At 34.3% G+C, this 14,407-nt stretch overlaps 2 protein-coding genes across 2 annotated transcripts; one reads left to right on the top strand and one right to left on the bottom strand.

Moving 5' to 3' along the window:
• Positions 1-2,348: 2,348 nt before the first annotated feature.
• On the bottom strand, positions 2,349-4,197 carry LOC141617226 (fasciclin-like arabinogalactan protein 4). The gene has a single exon (XM_074434412.1). The coding sequence runs from the start codon at positions 3,974-3,976 to the stop codon at positions 2,684-2,686; it is 1,293 nt and encodes a 430-aa protein (XP_074290513.1). The 5' UTR covers positions 3,977-4,197; the 3' UTR covers positions 2,349-2,683.
• A 7,604-nt stretch (positions 4,198-11,801) lies between these two features.
• On the top strand, positions 11,802-14,368 carry LOC141621981 (protein STRICTOSIDINE SYNTHASE-LIKE 10-like). The gene is made up of 3 exons (XM_074438101.1): positions 11,802-12,160; positions 12,628-12,885; positions 13,695-14,368. The coding sequence occupies exons 1-3, from the start codon at positions 11,907-11,909 to the stop codon at positions 14,125-14,127; spliced, it is 945 nt and encodes a 314-aa protein (XP_074294202.1). The 5' UTR covers positions 11,802-11,906; the 3' UTR covers positions 14,128-14,368.
• The last annotated feature ends 39 nt before the right edge of the window (positions 14,369-14,407 follow it).

Below are 14,407 nucleotides of genomic sequence, written 5' to 3' on the forward strand. Positions count from 1 at the left end.
GAGGATGTTGGACAATTGTGTTTTCCAGTTAAAATAGGTGAGGGGGTGAGTTTCTTGCATTGAGATAGGTTGACATCGATGAAGGGGGCTTTAGGGTCGTTGGGATTAGGGATGAGGTTGCCATGAGGAGCCATGGAAGGGATCGGTTTGGGAAGAGAAGGAAGACCGAAAAAATTGATTGTATTTGAGTAAGACGGATCTTATAAGCTCGATACCATGTAAGAGATGAGAAGAATTGATTATGAAGGTGGTTGTATTCATTGTTGCGTAAATTACAATATTTATAATGAGTACAAATACAAGACCTTGGAAAAGAATTAACCTAATTACCTAGACTATGCAAAGAAATAAGGAAAGCATAATTACAAGAAAGATATGTAGAGTAGCGATCAAGGCGAAAATATACGAGAATATACACGATATAATTTAATGACTAACAAGAGTTCCCTCACTAGCATTAATGAGAGACCGTCTCTCGTAAAAATCTGTATAGATTACAACTCGTGAGATTAATCACTAGGATTTTCTAAGTTCAATACATGAACTACGTAAGCGAGATCGCTAGTCGTCTACTTTTGCATTCATTTCTTGTACGAATACATAAATATAAGGATGATGATAGGATGTGGATTGATGGTATTAAGTCTACGTATTATATAGTGACGCCATTTCAATTTCCACGTTACAATAAACAAAATAAAAAAGATAGAATCCAATACTTTTTAATTTTATTGTCCCCTTCTTTTAAAATTTATCCTAAAATACTTGTCCCATTTCTAAATTTAATATAAAAAAATATTTGATTAGCGATATTGTCCCTAAGTAATTATTTAGGGCCATCTCCATTATAAGTAATAACATTCCCTCAACTTATTTTTAACTCGAGGATTGGAGTAAATAGTTCGTCATTTTTACTTAAAACCTTCCAAAGTAGGAAGTGGAAAAAGGGATAAAGGAGCCAAGGAGGTGTTTTTTTTAAGCCCATTAAGAAAAGAAATGTCCAAATTGAAACAGAGTCCTTTTTAACCGTATAAATACATCCGTCCAGTAACTTTCCTTGGGCTTTCAGCCCAAATTTAGATTGTCTAGCATTGTGCTTAGACACCTATTCTTCAAGCGTATATAGTGATTTCTTCACACAACAAATTACTATCTATACTTACAGGTTTACCCCTTCAATGATTATATATATTTTTTTTTTGTCAAATGAGACACAACAGTATAATATACAGGGGACGTAGGATTCGAATCCGTGTCCTGTTGCCATGATATTTTATGATCTTTTGAAGCTACAAAAAAGTATCGACTCATCTACGGTTATACGAATAACTAGTTTAGTAATTAAAATCGTGAAAAGTGGTACCGACGACCTTGTTAAAAATCTTCATAGCATTAAGACCGGCCTTATAACTCCCTTCTACCAAAACAAGTAAACGTATCGAGATTATATAGTTAGGTCGCAAAACATATGGAGTAGTAGTACTAATTAAGAACTACCTTAATTATCGATAATCTTAGAAGCAACCCAACTAAATTTAAGTTCCAAAAGAGGAACATATAGCTATATAAGGTGACTAGCAACAAATTACACAAAAGAATGCTGTTTGTAGTCAAAATTTCTTCACCAAATTGTACATATTTGAGATAAGTATAAACACAATTAAGAGACATTAAGCCAAGGACCCTAGAGGCAGTAAGTGCACTGTAACAAGTCATAAATCAGTACTTAAAACACAAAGAGTAATGGTCTGTTAACTAGCTGTCCAATGTACTACAATTACCACCAATCAACATCATTCATCATTGAACTAAAATTAGCTCATTACATTAGTGTTCTTCTTAACTTGGAAATATCTTATCACCTCCCATTTGGGGGAGGGGACCATTACATTTGAGGTTACATCTTTCTGTATTTCAGATTTCACTTCTCGTCCGTCCGTCCGTCCATCCGTCTGTAGCTTACAACTTCCTGTAATCATATTGCAAGGTACTCCATTCGACTGAAGCGTCAACATACTCAACAACTCCTATCCTGAGACGTGGGATGGCATTCCGATCTTACCTTGGATTAGAAAGGTCGTAAACTCATATTCTGCAAGTCTGCATGCAGTTTCATAGCTTACGACTCCCTGTAATCATAATGTAAGGTACTTACATTCGACTCAAGCGTCAACAACTCGTGTCATGAGACATGGGATTGCCTTTCAGCTTCCGACCTTATCCTGGATTAGATTAGAAAGGTCGTAAACTCATACCCTGCATGCAGTTTCATAGTTTCACCTAATCTGATAATAGCGAAAGCATCAGACACAGTAGACTTGAAAGATCTCAAGAGTTTACAACACAAATGATGAACAGAAGACAGCATGCAATTCATAAATCATGACTTACAATTGCGAAATTACATTGCATAACTTATGTTCTAATGTTCTATACAACAATCACAAGAAACTCAACTAAAGTTTCGACAGGCTGAACAACACAGAAACGAATTCCAACCAAAGATGCATGCAATGCTGAAAAAATTTATGTGAATTTTTTTTTTCCTTCACCCTTCCTACCAATTGTACATACACTTCATCTACCACTAATCTCCAATTCAATCAAAGGTATATATATTATACTTCAAATCACTGAAAAACCCGAAATCAAACAATAATATTACACTTAGAAAAAAAATTAATCAAAATGAACACAAAACATACATCAACATTCTTCCTATACATGATGAAACAATCACTCCAACACCAATGCCACCCGGTCGCCACCCTTTGGATGCAATGCCGGGTGGTGAAGACAAATGTGACGGCCCATTAATTCCGATATCCGGAGAATTCTCCGGTGCAGGCCCAGGCCCAATATACGGCGATTGGGTCCCAACAAACGGCCCACTAGCACTCCCACTACCACTTCTCAAATCAACCTCACTACCTTTCCCAAATAACTCCTTAGGCAACAACACACTCGATATTCCGAAAATAGCAACCGGGTTTTGATCAAAAACGGTCTGAGTCACAAAGGCCTGAACCAAACCGGTATTAAGTGCAACCGAACCATTAACTCTGGAAATATTAAGGGTAAAACTCCCTGCCCCATTATCCTCGGTCGCTAGAGTCGGTTCTAACGGGTTTACAATCGACTCTAGCGACCCTAACGGATAATAAGAAGTTAAGACGTGGAATTTTAGCACAAGGGATTTCTTATCGGCCGATAAAGCCTGAAGCTGAACCGAAGGCGGAAGGTTCGCGAAGGCTAAATCGGTCGGTACAAATAACGTTATCCCTGCCCCACCCTCTTTATTTTGAAATTCCGAAACTACCCCTGACGCCGTTATCATAGACGCTGCAACATTAAAATTATGTCCGTCAATTAACGCTTTCGTAATATTAACCTCAGGTGGTGCTGGCCGTGTCTCCGACGCCGTTAGATCGAAATCGTACGGAGTAAGGAGAGAATCAACGGTGAAAATCGATACAGAATACGGCACCGTTTTGATGAGAGAGAGGATATTGCAGGTGCTTGAGCTGTTATTTGGGGGATGAAACGAAACGACACCGTTTGATGGATTGAATGTTGAGTTTAACGACCCGAGATTAGCGGGTGCCCGACCCGTGGTTTGTAGTAGTGTCGGAAAGAGTGTGCCCGGTGGTTGGATCCGACGGAGATCCGGCCACGTGAGGTATTGGAGGAGCACGTGAGAGCGGATGACGTCAGGGAAGGAGGAAGGTGAGGTGGAGGTTGGGGAGGTTCGGAGGTATTGGTTGGGTACGGCGAGGATAGTTAAGGAGGTTCGGTGGGTAAGTTCGGATGAGATTCCGGTGGAGGTTAGTAAGGCGGTGAAATCGGAGAGATCTGGGTAATTAGAGAGGAGGGTGGTAATGTTGAGGGAGTAAATAGGGTAAATGTGGTGGGTTAATAAGGTAAGTAATAGGAGGAAGAGTGTTGGTGTAGGGGTAAAATGGGAAAATGGTACCATTTTTATTGGAGTGAAGCTTGGTTGAGGTGAGGGTGAGGTGAAGAGAGTGGAGTGGAGAGGATAAGTGTGTTTGTGTAGTGAGTGTTGAATTGGTGATGGTGGAAAGAGAGAGAGGAATATGGATGCATGTAGTAAAATGAATTGAATGATTATGATTAATTACTTGTTTCTTGTTGTTATGTGTTGAGCTTTGTTATGTTTGTTTCATGGAAGGTTAGTGGGGGTAGTGACTATAGTGAGGTTAGGGAAGGAGATTAAAATGTATATTGAGATATTGATTGATTCATTATTTTGGATGACGGTGTAATCGAGACGATCTGAGTTTGAGTTTGGATGGGTTAAAGATCGGTTTGAATGTTGGTTTGGGTTTGGGTTTGAGTTGTCTGGAAATTTTAAGATTAATCTTGATTTGGTAAAAGCTCGAGATTAGTTTGAGTGAGTTGGAGTGTAGCTATAATTGAACTGAATCTTAGAGTTTAGTAAGTTGACTCGGATCATTTACAAATTAGAAGTTTAATTTGGAAATGTGAGTTAGTTAAGGTCATGTTATTTTGTATTTCCTCTCATCCACACCAAATGTTACATTGACCTTATCACACTTGTTGAGACGTGTTTTGCAACGTGAATATATTTAGTTATACATTATTAAAAATTATAAAAATTTGATATTCTTATAGCATTCATGACGATAAACCAAACAAGATCTCATATGACTATATTTTCTCTTATAGATTAAGAATAATATCAAAGATTCTCTGCGACCATAAATAGTGCCAAAAAGTCAATGTAAACTTTGGTCTGAACGGAGGGAGTACATAATTTGTTTAATTACTCAATGTATTTTAGTGTAGTTAAATTCACTAAAACTCCCATATTTCAGTTATTGCAGTGTCACTAAAAAGTTATTTCAGTTTAATTTAGATCTCACTTGTTCATTTTAAAGAGTGTTAATCTAAAAGAACTCAAATTTGAGTATGCCATATTATTTACCGACCAAGGAAAAAAAACCATGTCTTTTAGTTCCGTTATTTTTCTAAATCGTTCATTTTTTATTCTAAAGGTAAATGTCATTGTTGATTCTCGGCCATTTGGAATTTCAAAGAGTACTTTAATAGTTTAATCCGGGTAACTTGTATCCTAGGTTGCACGAAAACGGACACGGACACGGACACGACACGGACACGGGATACGGCACTCCGGATTTTTTTAGGACACGGACACGGTAAAAAAAAATCAATATACATATTAAAATAAAGGGAATTTAAAGCCCTTTATGACTGACCCAGACTGACCCAAAGTCCTAAAAATGAGCAAACAAGCATTAATGCATTATACATTTGTCCCGGTTATTTGTTGTCCCTTTTCATATTAAGGTGTCTCAGTCATTTGTTGTCATTTCTATTTTAAAAATGAAGTTCATAAACAATTTGATCATTCACACTAGTAATTGGCTCATTCCTCTTTGTTATTCTTTGTGCCAAAACTAAAGGACAACAATTTACCGACAAGAGTAAAACAACATAGCTTAGGTAAATAATGAGCTACCAGTGTTGTATCCTACTTTTTCAAATTGGCTATTACATTCAACTATGTTCATTAGCTAAGAGCAGGAGTGTCTAAGAGAATGTTCAATCACGAGCGAAGAATCGAGCCCTCAATTTGGTGATCAAATTTACAAACGTTAGTTGAAAAAATACAATCCAAATTTTGGTGACGTGTACATTTATATTGGGGCCTCAATTTTTTAAAGCATGATCACCATTTATTTTAAGACACTCCTAATCCAAATTTTTCACATTTCACCAAAAAAAAAAAAAATAAAGAATAACTAGTTTTGGAGCCCGTGAAAATCACGGGATCGTTAATAATTGACTGTGTTTAAGTATTTAATTTGTGAATAACTTATATGGAGTAATCCCCCTTTCTCAATCATTTGTATAATTTTAATTAAAAAACCACTTACAAATAATTTAAAAAAAAATGGTAAATAAATGAACATGACTGAGGGAGCGGTATTTTAAAACAAAGTTTAATACACTCCAAATTTTTGATTCTGGATGATACGCAAACCAAAATGTGGATAGCTTGGTTGTTTTGAAGCGAGGACACAATCCGTCAAATTGAATTTTCGGGTATATCTGGTCTTATGGACAATCTTGACGCCATAGAAGTATTGAAACATGAATTTACGCTCCATTGTCGTCTCCTGTTTTCAAAGGATTTAAAAATATGGGTACAAGTTTCTAACAATAAAACAAAACATTAAAAAAAGTCACCCTTCCATATATGAACAAATTGCATTGAAATTTCTCTTCTACTACATATGCAGTTTAAAACCTCCTAACTTTAAAATATATAGCGTGATTACTTTTCATTCATTATCCTTTCTTTCTCTACAAAAATGTAAGTTTCTTATTACTTCACTTATAGTAAGTACACATATAGATATAGAATTTAAATAAATACTCCTGTCAAAATCCTAAAACTCGTACAATATGGATAATTATGCTAGTCTCGTAAAAATATTTCTTATTGGGTATGCGAAATAATTACGCGAAGTTCAAAGCAAATCCATTTTAGGATCGCATTAGCATATACATACCTCCTACAATAACATCATTAATTAAATTATCAAGTTAATTAATTGAATTGACACCTCCAATTAAGACTATTAAATATAAATACATGAACAAAAAGAAAAGGAAAAAGGAGACACAAAATTCTAATAAAATACTCTAAATTACAGAGAGAACAAAAAAACTAACTTTTGTAAGGACGGGTAATGTTGATTTGGACAACCTGGTATCAAATAAGACAATATGAATTGGTATTTTGATGAGATTTTATAGAAAGAAAATCAATGACTCTCAATTTTCTCGTTTGAGTTGCTAATGGTTCTTCAATTGCCTGTTTAATTAATGGTTCTTCAATTGCGTCTTTAATTAGTGATTCTTCAATTGTTTATCTTGCAAAGAGAAACGGTCGTGAACTTTTATGTGAGCAACTTTAACAACTATTCCAAATAATTCCAAGGAAAGGTTACATATATTTAAAATATCACATTTAAAATATCACTTTATAGGTGAACTCTAATAATTATTAGTAGTAGTATAAGATGAGCAAAACTAATTACACATTTCTCGGAATCGTGCAATAAATAGAGATTTATGCATATACGATTCTAAACATAGCTTCTTCATATTCGACCATTCACCAAAAATTATAATCAAAACAATACTATTATACTTCATACGAAATATTAGCCTTTTTTAATTCAGGAGAAAATAAAATATAAACAAATCATTCAAAAAAAATATTTATCCAAAAAATATTGTGAGTTACAGAATAGTATATTTGATGGAAAACGAAAAAAAAAATGATTTAAAGGCTTGAAAGCATTGAATTGGAATAATGAATTGGAGAATAAGAATCAGTTTCTAACTAATTACTATTTATGCATATTATAACACTATGATAACATCAAATTGACATATGTGCGCCGTACTTTAACAATTTGGCTAAGCAATTTGATTTGTAACCTGTTTGACAAAATAAAAATAGAACATAAGTGAAAGAGTGAAAGATAATAATGTAACATGTCAACAACTTATTAAATATTTTTGCTACCATAAATTATTTCAAATATACCATTGTAGAAAAAAAAAAAAGAAAAACCGACAAAAATGAAAGAGTCATCCAAACCAAGAAAAAAAATTGTAAAGAAGATCTATAGCCATTATTTCGAATCTTGTGCATTGTTATTGATATGTGAGTATGCCATCCTCCTATAATATTAATACAAACACACACAAAAAAATAACTAATAAAATTATAATTACTTCAAAACATAATAAAAATAAAAAGTAAAACAATTAATTTAGTTCTCATTGTATAGTTTACCTACCAATTTTTTGAATAAAGTTGAAAATTCATTCTCCTGCAATATTAATATAAACACAAAAAAATAACTAATAAGATTCTAATTAATTCAAAACATAATAAAAAGCAAAAGCAAAATAATTAATTTAGTTCTTTAGCTATACCTTACCTACCAATTTTTTGAATAAAGTTGGAAATTCATTCTCCTGCAATATTAATAAAAACACAAAAAATAATAACAAATTAATACAAAACATAAGAAAAATAAAAAATGAAACAATTAGTTTATTTTTCTATGTATACTTTAGGTGCTATTTTTTTGAATAAAATTGAATATTAGGTAAATATAATAGTTATATACTTATATATATGAAAAATTCATTACAAATTCTCTCAAAATTTTATGAATGAAAGAAAAATAAAAAAATATGGTACATAAATATGGAGTATTTATAGTAATGATAAAAGGAAAGTTAAAAGGTCATTTCATTAAATAAAGAAAATAATGGTTAAATAAATAAGGTAAATAAATAAAAAAAGTATGAGAGGAGATCAATGGCTTACAATTTTTTTTTATTCTTTTTTTTGTGTGTTTATACTTTATATTTTTTAATTTTTTTTACCTTATATTTTTTGATTTTCTTAAATTGGTAATCCATATCACTGTTTTTTTACCATGTCACATTAAAAGTTGTCACGTCACAATTAAACTTGCAATGTCACATTTTTTAGGATAGCCTTTTAATAAGATTATATAGATGGTAAAGACTAAAGAGTATAGAGGAAAATGAGACCTAATATAGGCACCACACGCTTAATTACTTTTGTAGGTCATTAAGTATGAAAAAGTCGCAATTATGTAAATGTCACCACCACCAGCTGTCGATTACAGAAACAAGACAAAGCATAAAATAGCTGTAGAATTCTTGCTTTTTCCCTTTTCTGAAGCTGATGGCTCCATCGCTAGGTGTATAAGATATTTGTGATCCGACTTGTATAATATCTTAATGGGCTTTATTAATTCCGGATGATTGTTATTGGGCTTTAGTTCGTTGGTTTCCTATCATCACTAATGGGCTAAAGATGAGAGTTTTTCATTGGGCTTTAGTTCGTTAGTTTCTTATCATTAGTAATGGGTTAAAGATGAGAGTTTTTCAAAGGGCTTTAAACCGCAGAAATTTCCACCTAAAAATAGTCACACTAGGTGCGGTTCATGACGGGTCAGGTCGTGTCGAGCTTAGCTAAGCTCGGTCGTGGGTTAAGTCAAAGCGGGTCCGATCATATCGGTCCAGGTTGTGTCTGCTTGTCTGGTCATTGCGGGCCGGGCTGGATTCAGTACATGTCACTACCGAGTCAGGTTATAAACATTAATAAGCAAGTATGAACTTTATTTTTACCGGAATTAGTGTGAATCTCTTATAAATCTTACCATAATTTTTCTTATTAATGTGTGCCTTTAGAGCACATCGAACACGTTAGAAAAATCGATAAACATAATATTTTATCTTAATTTAATTAATAATTCAAGAGATGTATTTATTTTAGTTTTAAGTTTACAAAATTAAGATGAATATCAATTCGGTTCAGGTTTAGTTGGGACAAATAAGGTAGTTTTAGGTTGTCGATTTGACCTCGGACCAGGTCAAACTGGTTTTGGTTCGCCCAATTTTCTTATTCTATGAAAATCAAGTTTGTGACAGTTCAGGTCGAGTTCCTTGAATCAGGTCAGCTTTTGCCCGCTCTAAAATGATGATTCGCTATTGATAACATCATTTGATTCATTTCCATTTTCCAACGGCAATTCACTTTACGATTTGCATGAATACAACAACATTCACTTATTGCTCGCATTGCATCCTGGTCTGCTCTCCATCTCAGCCAACAAAGTAAATTGATAATTATTTCGGCTATCTTGCTTGCTTCCCTGAATCATGTTTTCTCCGTTGTTCCTTTTCCTCTCGGTGTGTGCCGTAAAATAGATGCCTTGCTGGTGGCTTTTTGGTGGCGTAATGATTGAAATAAGCAGTCTATTCACTGGGCTTCCCAAAGTGTACTGCAAACACCGAAAGAATATGGAGGTCTTGGTTTTAAAAACTCCCACCTACTCATTCAAGCTTTGCTTCTTAAGAATTTCTGGCGTATCCATTCACAGCCAACAACGCTAGTGGCAAGATATATGGTTCCAAAGTATGGCCGAGATTTGCCTATCCCTTTAGCTAAATCTCGGGTTTCTCAACAGTCGTTTATATGGTCTAGTATTTACAAAGTTGTCTGTGCGGCTAAAAGCGGTATTTGTTGGAAGCTTGGTAAGGGAAATTTTGTGAACATTTGGTCCAGTCGTTGGATTAATGGTAAACTGCCATCTGTTACTGTTCCAGTTTCAGCTCCAGATCCTGCACCGTCTCTTTCTGATTTCTTACTGGAATCGGGTGACTGGAATCCTAACATGGTTTTCCGATATTTTTCCACCACCTGCGCAAAGGAAATTATTGCTTTGGAACCACCTGCACCGAACTTTGATGACTTTCTTTTCTGGAAATATACGGAAGATGGCACTTACTCGGCTAGATCTGATTATTCCCTCCTATGGTCAGAGTCTCCAGCTGCCAGCTCTATCCGCTCATTTGTCCATAACTTTCCTTGGAAGCTTGTATGGCGGAAGGGAATTCCGCCCAAACACTCGATTATGTTATGGCGTTTAGCTCATAACATTATGCCAACAACCGATAATTTGCTATCAAAACATGTGCCAGTCGACTCCGTATGTCCACTATGTCGGGCTTCCCCTGAAACAGCAGAGCATTTGTTTCGGTCCTGTGTAATTGCCCAGCATATCTGGAAAGCATCTGCCCTTGGGATCAACACCATTGCTAACCCATCTATTCCTTTCATCTCTTGGATTGCAGATTTCGTGTCATATCTTTATCGTCAAACTTTCGCATCTGATAAAAAATGGCTGCTGCTTTACTTCAGATGTGTTCTTCAAGCCATCTGGACTACTCGCAATTCCGTGCTTTTTCGAAACACTTTTGTTGACCCTGCGGTTACCTGTCGCATTATTGAAGATCTACTGCACTCACATAGTCGATTTTCAGAGGTACGTTCTACACATTTGCGATCACTTTATGGATTAGATGCACCCGCTGATGTTCTGGGTCAATCAACACTTCCACGGAAAGTGTTTTCGATCTCTGTTTCACCACGCCATGTCCCAATAACAAATTGTTTCACCTGCTGCATCCACAGTTCCAATTTGGATTTCTCCGACTCAAGTATTGTACGGGCAAGTTCATTTTTGGATGCATCAACTAGAGTTCTGTTAAGAGCTATGCGCTACGCCCATTCAGTGGGCCTGTCTTTTGTTTGTTTTAAGGTAACTTGTTGTAAACTATCTGCAGTTCTGGCAACCTCTTTGCCAGTCCCAATTAGTGTGCGGAATTCCATCTGAGAAATCCGTGCTTTGTTTGTAATTTATCCTTCCTGGTCTGTAAGCCTGGCAACAGGCTAACTATGAGTACTAGTTTCGTCCTTTAATATAATCGGTTTATTATTGTCAAAAAAAAAAAAAAAAAATACAACAACATTCAACGTTTCACTCCCAACCCATTTTAACCAAATAAATATTCTTTTCACATCATTTAAAAAGAAAAAAAAATCAGTTTCCTCCACCCAAATATCAATTGAAAAAAAATCCTTGTGTACTCCTTGAATGAGTCAAAATCATGCACATGTTTTTCCTCAAAAAAAAAATACACTTGTTCTTCTTCGTTGATTTTCAGGGTAGAAGATAGAGGGATAGAAGACGTAAACCGACATAATACCATAATAATGGTGTATTAAAATGATTTTCGTCAACGTGAAATCCTCGATACGAATATTATATCATATACTATACTATAATTATATGAGAAGATATCATACGTTATTATACACCTAACCTTAATACTTCTTTGATTATTTCTTCCAAATCAATATAATACGACATAAATGCAATCAACATAGTAGCAAAACAAATCAATATTCTCAACGTCAAAATCTCCGTCGGTTGGCCATGGCGGTATCAAAACACATAGTGTTCACCCTTATGTTCATATCTTTAATCTCGTTTAATGAACTCGTACCGGTCTCCGGTGAAACAAACAAATATGTTAAGCTTCCATTGGGTCAAAATCAAACCGGACCTGAAGCGATAGCATTTGATTGTAAAGGTGAAGGTCCTTATGTTGGAATTTCTGATGGTCGGATTCTCAAGTGGCAAGGACATCATATTGGATGGACGACATATGCAGTAACAGCCCCATATAGGTACTGTATATAACTTCTTTTCTTCTTCGTGCATCTTTAATCACGAATTGTTAAGTAAGACGATTTTACATGCAAAATCACATGCTATTCGGGTCAAACACCCAGATTATTTTACATTAAACTTTTATGTACATTATTAGTTACACATGGACAGAACATGAATGGGTACACTTGTTCCTTATATTAGGTCCATGTTATTATGATTTCATGTTAGTTGACAAAATATATTTCGTAGTTATTTTATACCAAAACTTGATATAATTGTAATTATTTTACGTTCGAGAATAATTGCTTTAAATCAAAAATTGATTTAAATGTCTAGTCAATTTTTTTTTTTTTTTTGGTGACGGGTTTTATCATGACCCGAGTTTAAAACTCTTAGCATCAAAATTAGTGGTTTCATAGGAGCATATTAGTTGACGATCATTTTGGACAAAAACTTGATGTGATTATATATATGTAATTAGGTCGGATTCGTGTGATGGAGTTGATGGTATTCCAAAAGAGAAAGAATGTGGGAGGCCATTGGGAATGAGGTTCGATATGAGAACATGTGAGTTATACGTAGCCGATTCGAGTTTTGGATTAATGAAGGTTGGTCCTGAAGGTGGTGTTGCTTCTCCAATTATCAATGGAAATCCGTTCCTGTTCCTAAATAGCTTGGACGTTGATTTTGTCAACAACCTTATCTATTTTTCAGAGACTAGCACCAAATACCCTCATTGGTAATATTTTACTACTAATCTGCCATTTTATATGTTTGGTAAATGTCATATTGTGATACTCCGTAATATATTAATAGGAAGTTTTTATTTTTGAATATTTTAAGAGCTTATACATGGAAATAATCTAATTGCCATATAATATGCTAATTTTCAAACGCATTTTCTTAATTTAATTTAATTAATATAATAGTAAAACCTTGCTACTAAAATCTGTTAAGCATCCCCTTATACTTAAAAGAATAAGAGTTCTTCAAAAAATTTTCGCCTAAATAAATTTGGCTATAATTGGGCTTTTATTATTCAAATATGTAATTGGGCTTTTATTATATAATATCTATAATTGGGCTTTTATTATATCATATCTGTTATTGGACTTTCATCTGGATTATACTGAACTTTCCACCGATTAATACGAAATATTAATAATAATAAATTTACAATTAAATTTTAAATTGAGTTAAATATCAATTTTATTATTATTTTCGTTAATGTTTCTATTTAAAATACCGCGCATTCGCGCGGAATCTATACTAGTATTCTATTAACATCAAACAATGGTACTATGAATCTGCTTGTACCGTTTGAATGTTATAAGATCGAGCTTTCATATAATCTACTAATTACCAAATGCATTTTCTTAATTCCGTTAAATTAATTTGACGATAATGTATTTTTTTAATGTTATCCCGTACTCTGAATCTGCTTCTACCGTTTGTCAAATGGGACCATAACTTCATCCCAACATAAATTAGACGTAAATGTTATTTTGATTTTTTATTTTGTAATCATATGTTGATCTTACAAAACAGGGAAGCCGGAGAAGCAATTAACAATGGCGATAAAAGCGGACGACTAATGAAATACAACATGAAGACCGGAGAAGTGACAGTGTTACTCACTGGTCTATCATTTGCTAATGGAGTTTCACTAAGCAAAAACAATGATTTTGTTCTCGTAGCAGAAACAACAGCAAATCAAACTCTCAAGTATTGGCTAACTGGGTATATAGCAGGATCGCATGAAGTAATTCAATTGAATGGAAGACCAGATAACATAAATAGAGATGCAAATGGCGATTTTTGGATTGCAATACAATTGGGCAAATCGGTCAAAATTAATCATCTTGGAAAAATACTAGAGAATTTGGAGGGTGACGAGATTGTTAACCCTACCGATGTTTCTGAGTTCCATAATCGTCTTTGGTTTGGATTTATTGATCATCCTTATATTTATCATACTTAAATGGCTCTAATTCGAGAGTCGATTCTATTATAGTAGGCATCACATCCGGATGGCCATGTTGTAAGATGAATGTTATGAAATGAGTCAGTCACATAATAATAAAAAAAAAGTCTTAAATGGTTCATGGTCGTGTTTCTCTTTTAATTTTCTTCTATGGGTACGATTGTAATAATTCAAACTATGGGTGATTATTATTTAATATGATCAGTCAAATATTTGAAATTGACTCGATTCGCAGAGGTTAAAACTCAAATTGACATAAGCCCTTCTTTTGTTGGCT

This window comes from Silene latifolia, chromosome 1, assembly GCF_048544455.1.
Source record: "Silene latifolia isolate original U9 population chromosome 1, ASM4854445v1, whole genome shotgun sequence".
In the NCBI taxonomy this organism is placed as follows: Eukaryota; Viridiplantae; Streptophyta; class Magnoliopsida; order Caryophyllales; family Caryophyllaceae; genus Silene; species Silene latifolia.

Coding starts and splice junctions, on each gene's coding strand:
- LOC141617226 (XM_074434412.1), bottom strand. CDS start 3,976: ATGGTACCATTTTCCCATTTTACCCCTACACCAACACTCTTCCTCCTA.
- LOC141621981 (XM_074438101.1), top strand. CDS start 11,907: ATGGCGGTATCAAAACACATAGTGTTCACCCTTATGTTCATATCTTTA. Junction 12,161..12,627: donor GCAGTAACAGCCCCATATAG/GTACTGTATATA, acceptor ATATGTAATTAG/GTCGGATTCGTGTGATGGAG. Junction 12,886..13,694: donor AGCACCAAATACCCTCATTG/GTAATATTTTAC, acceptor CTTACAAAACAG/GGAAGCCGGAGAAGCAATTA.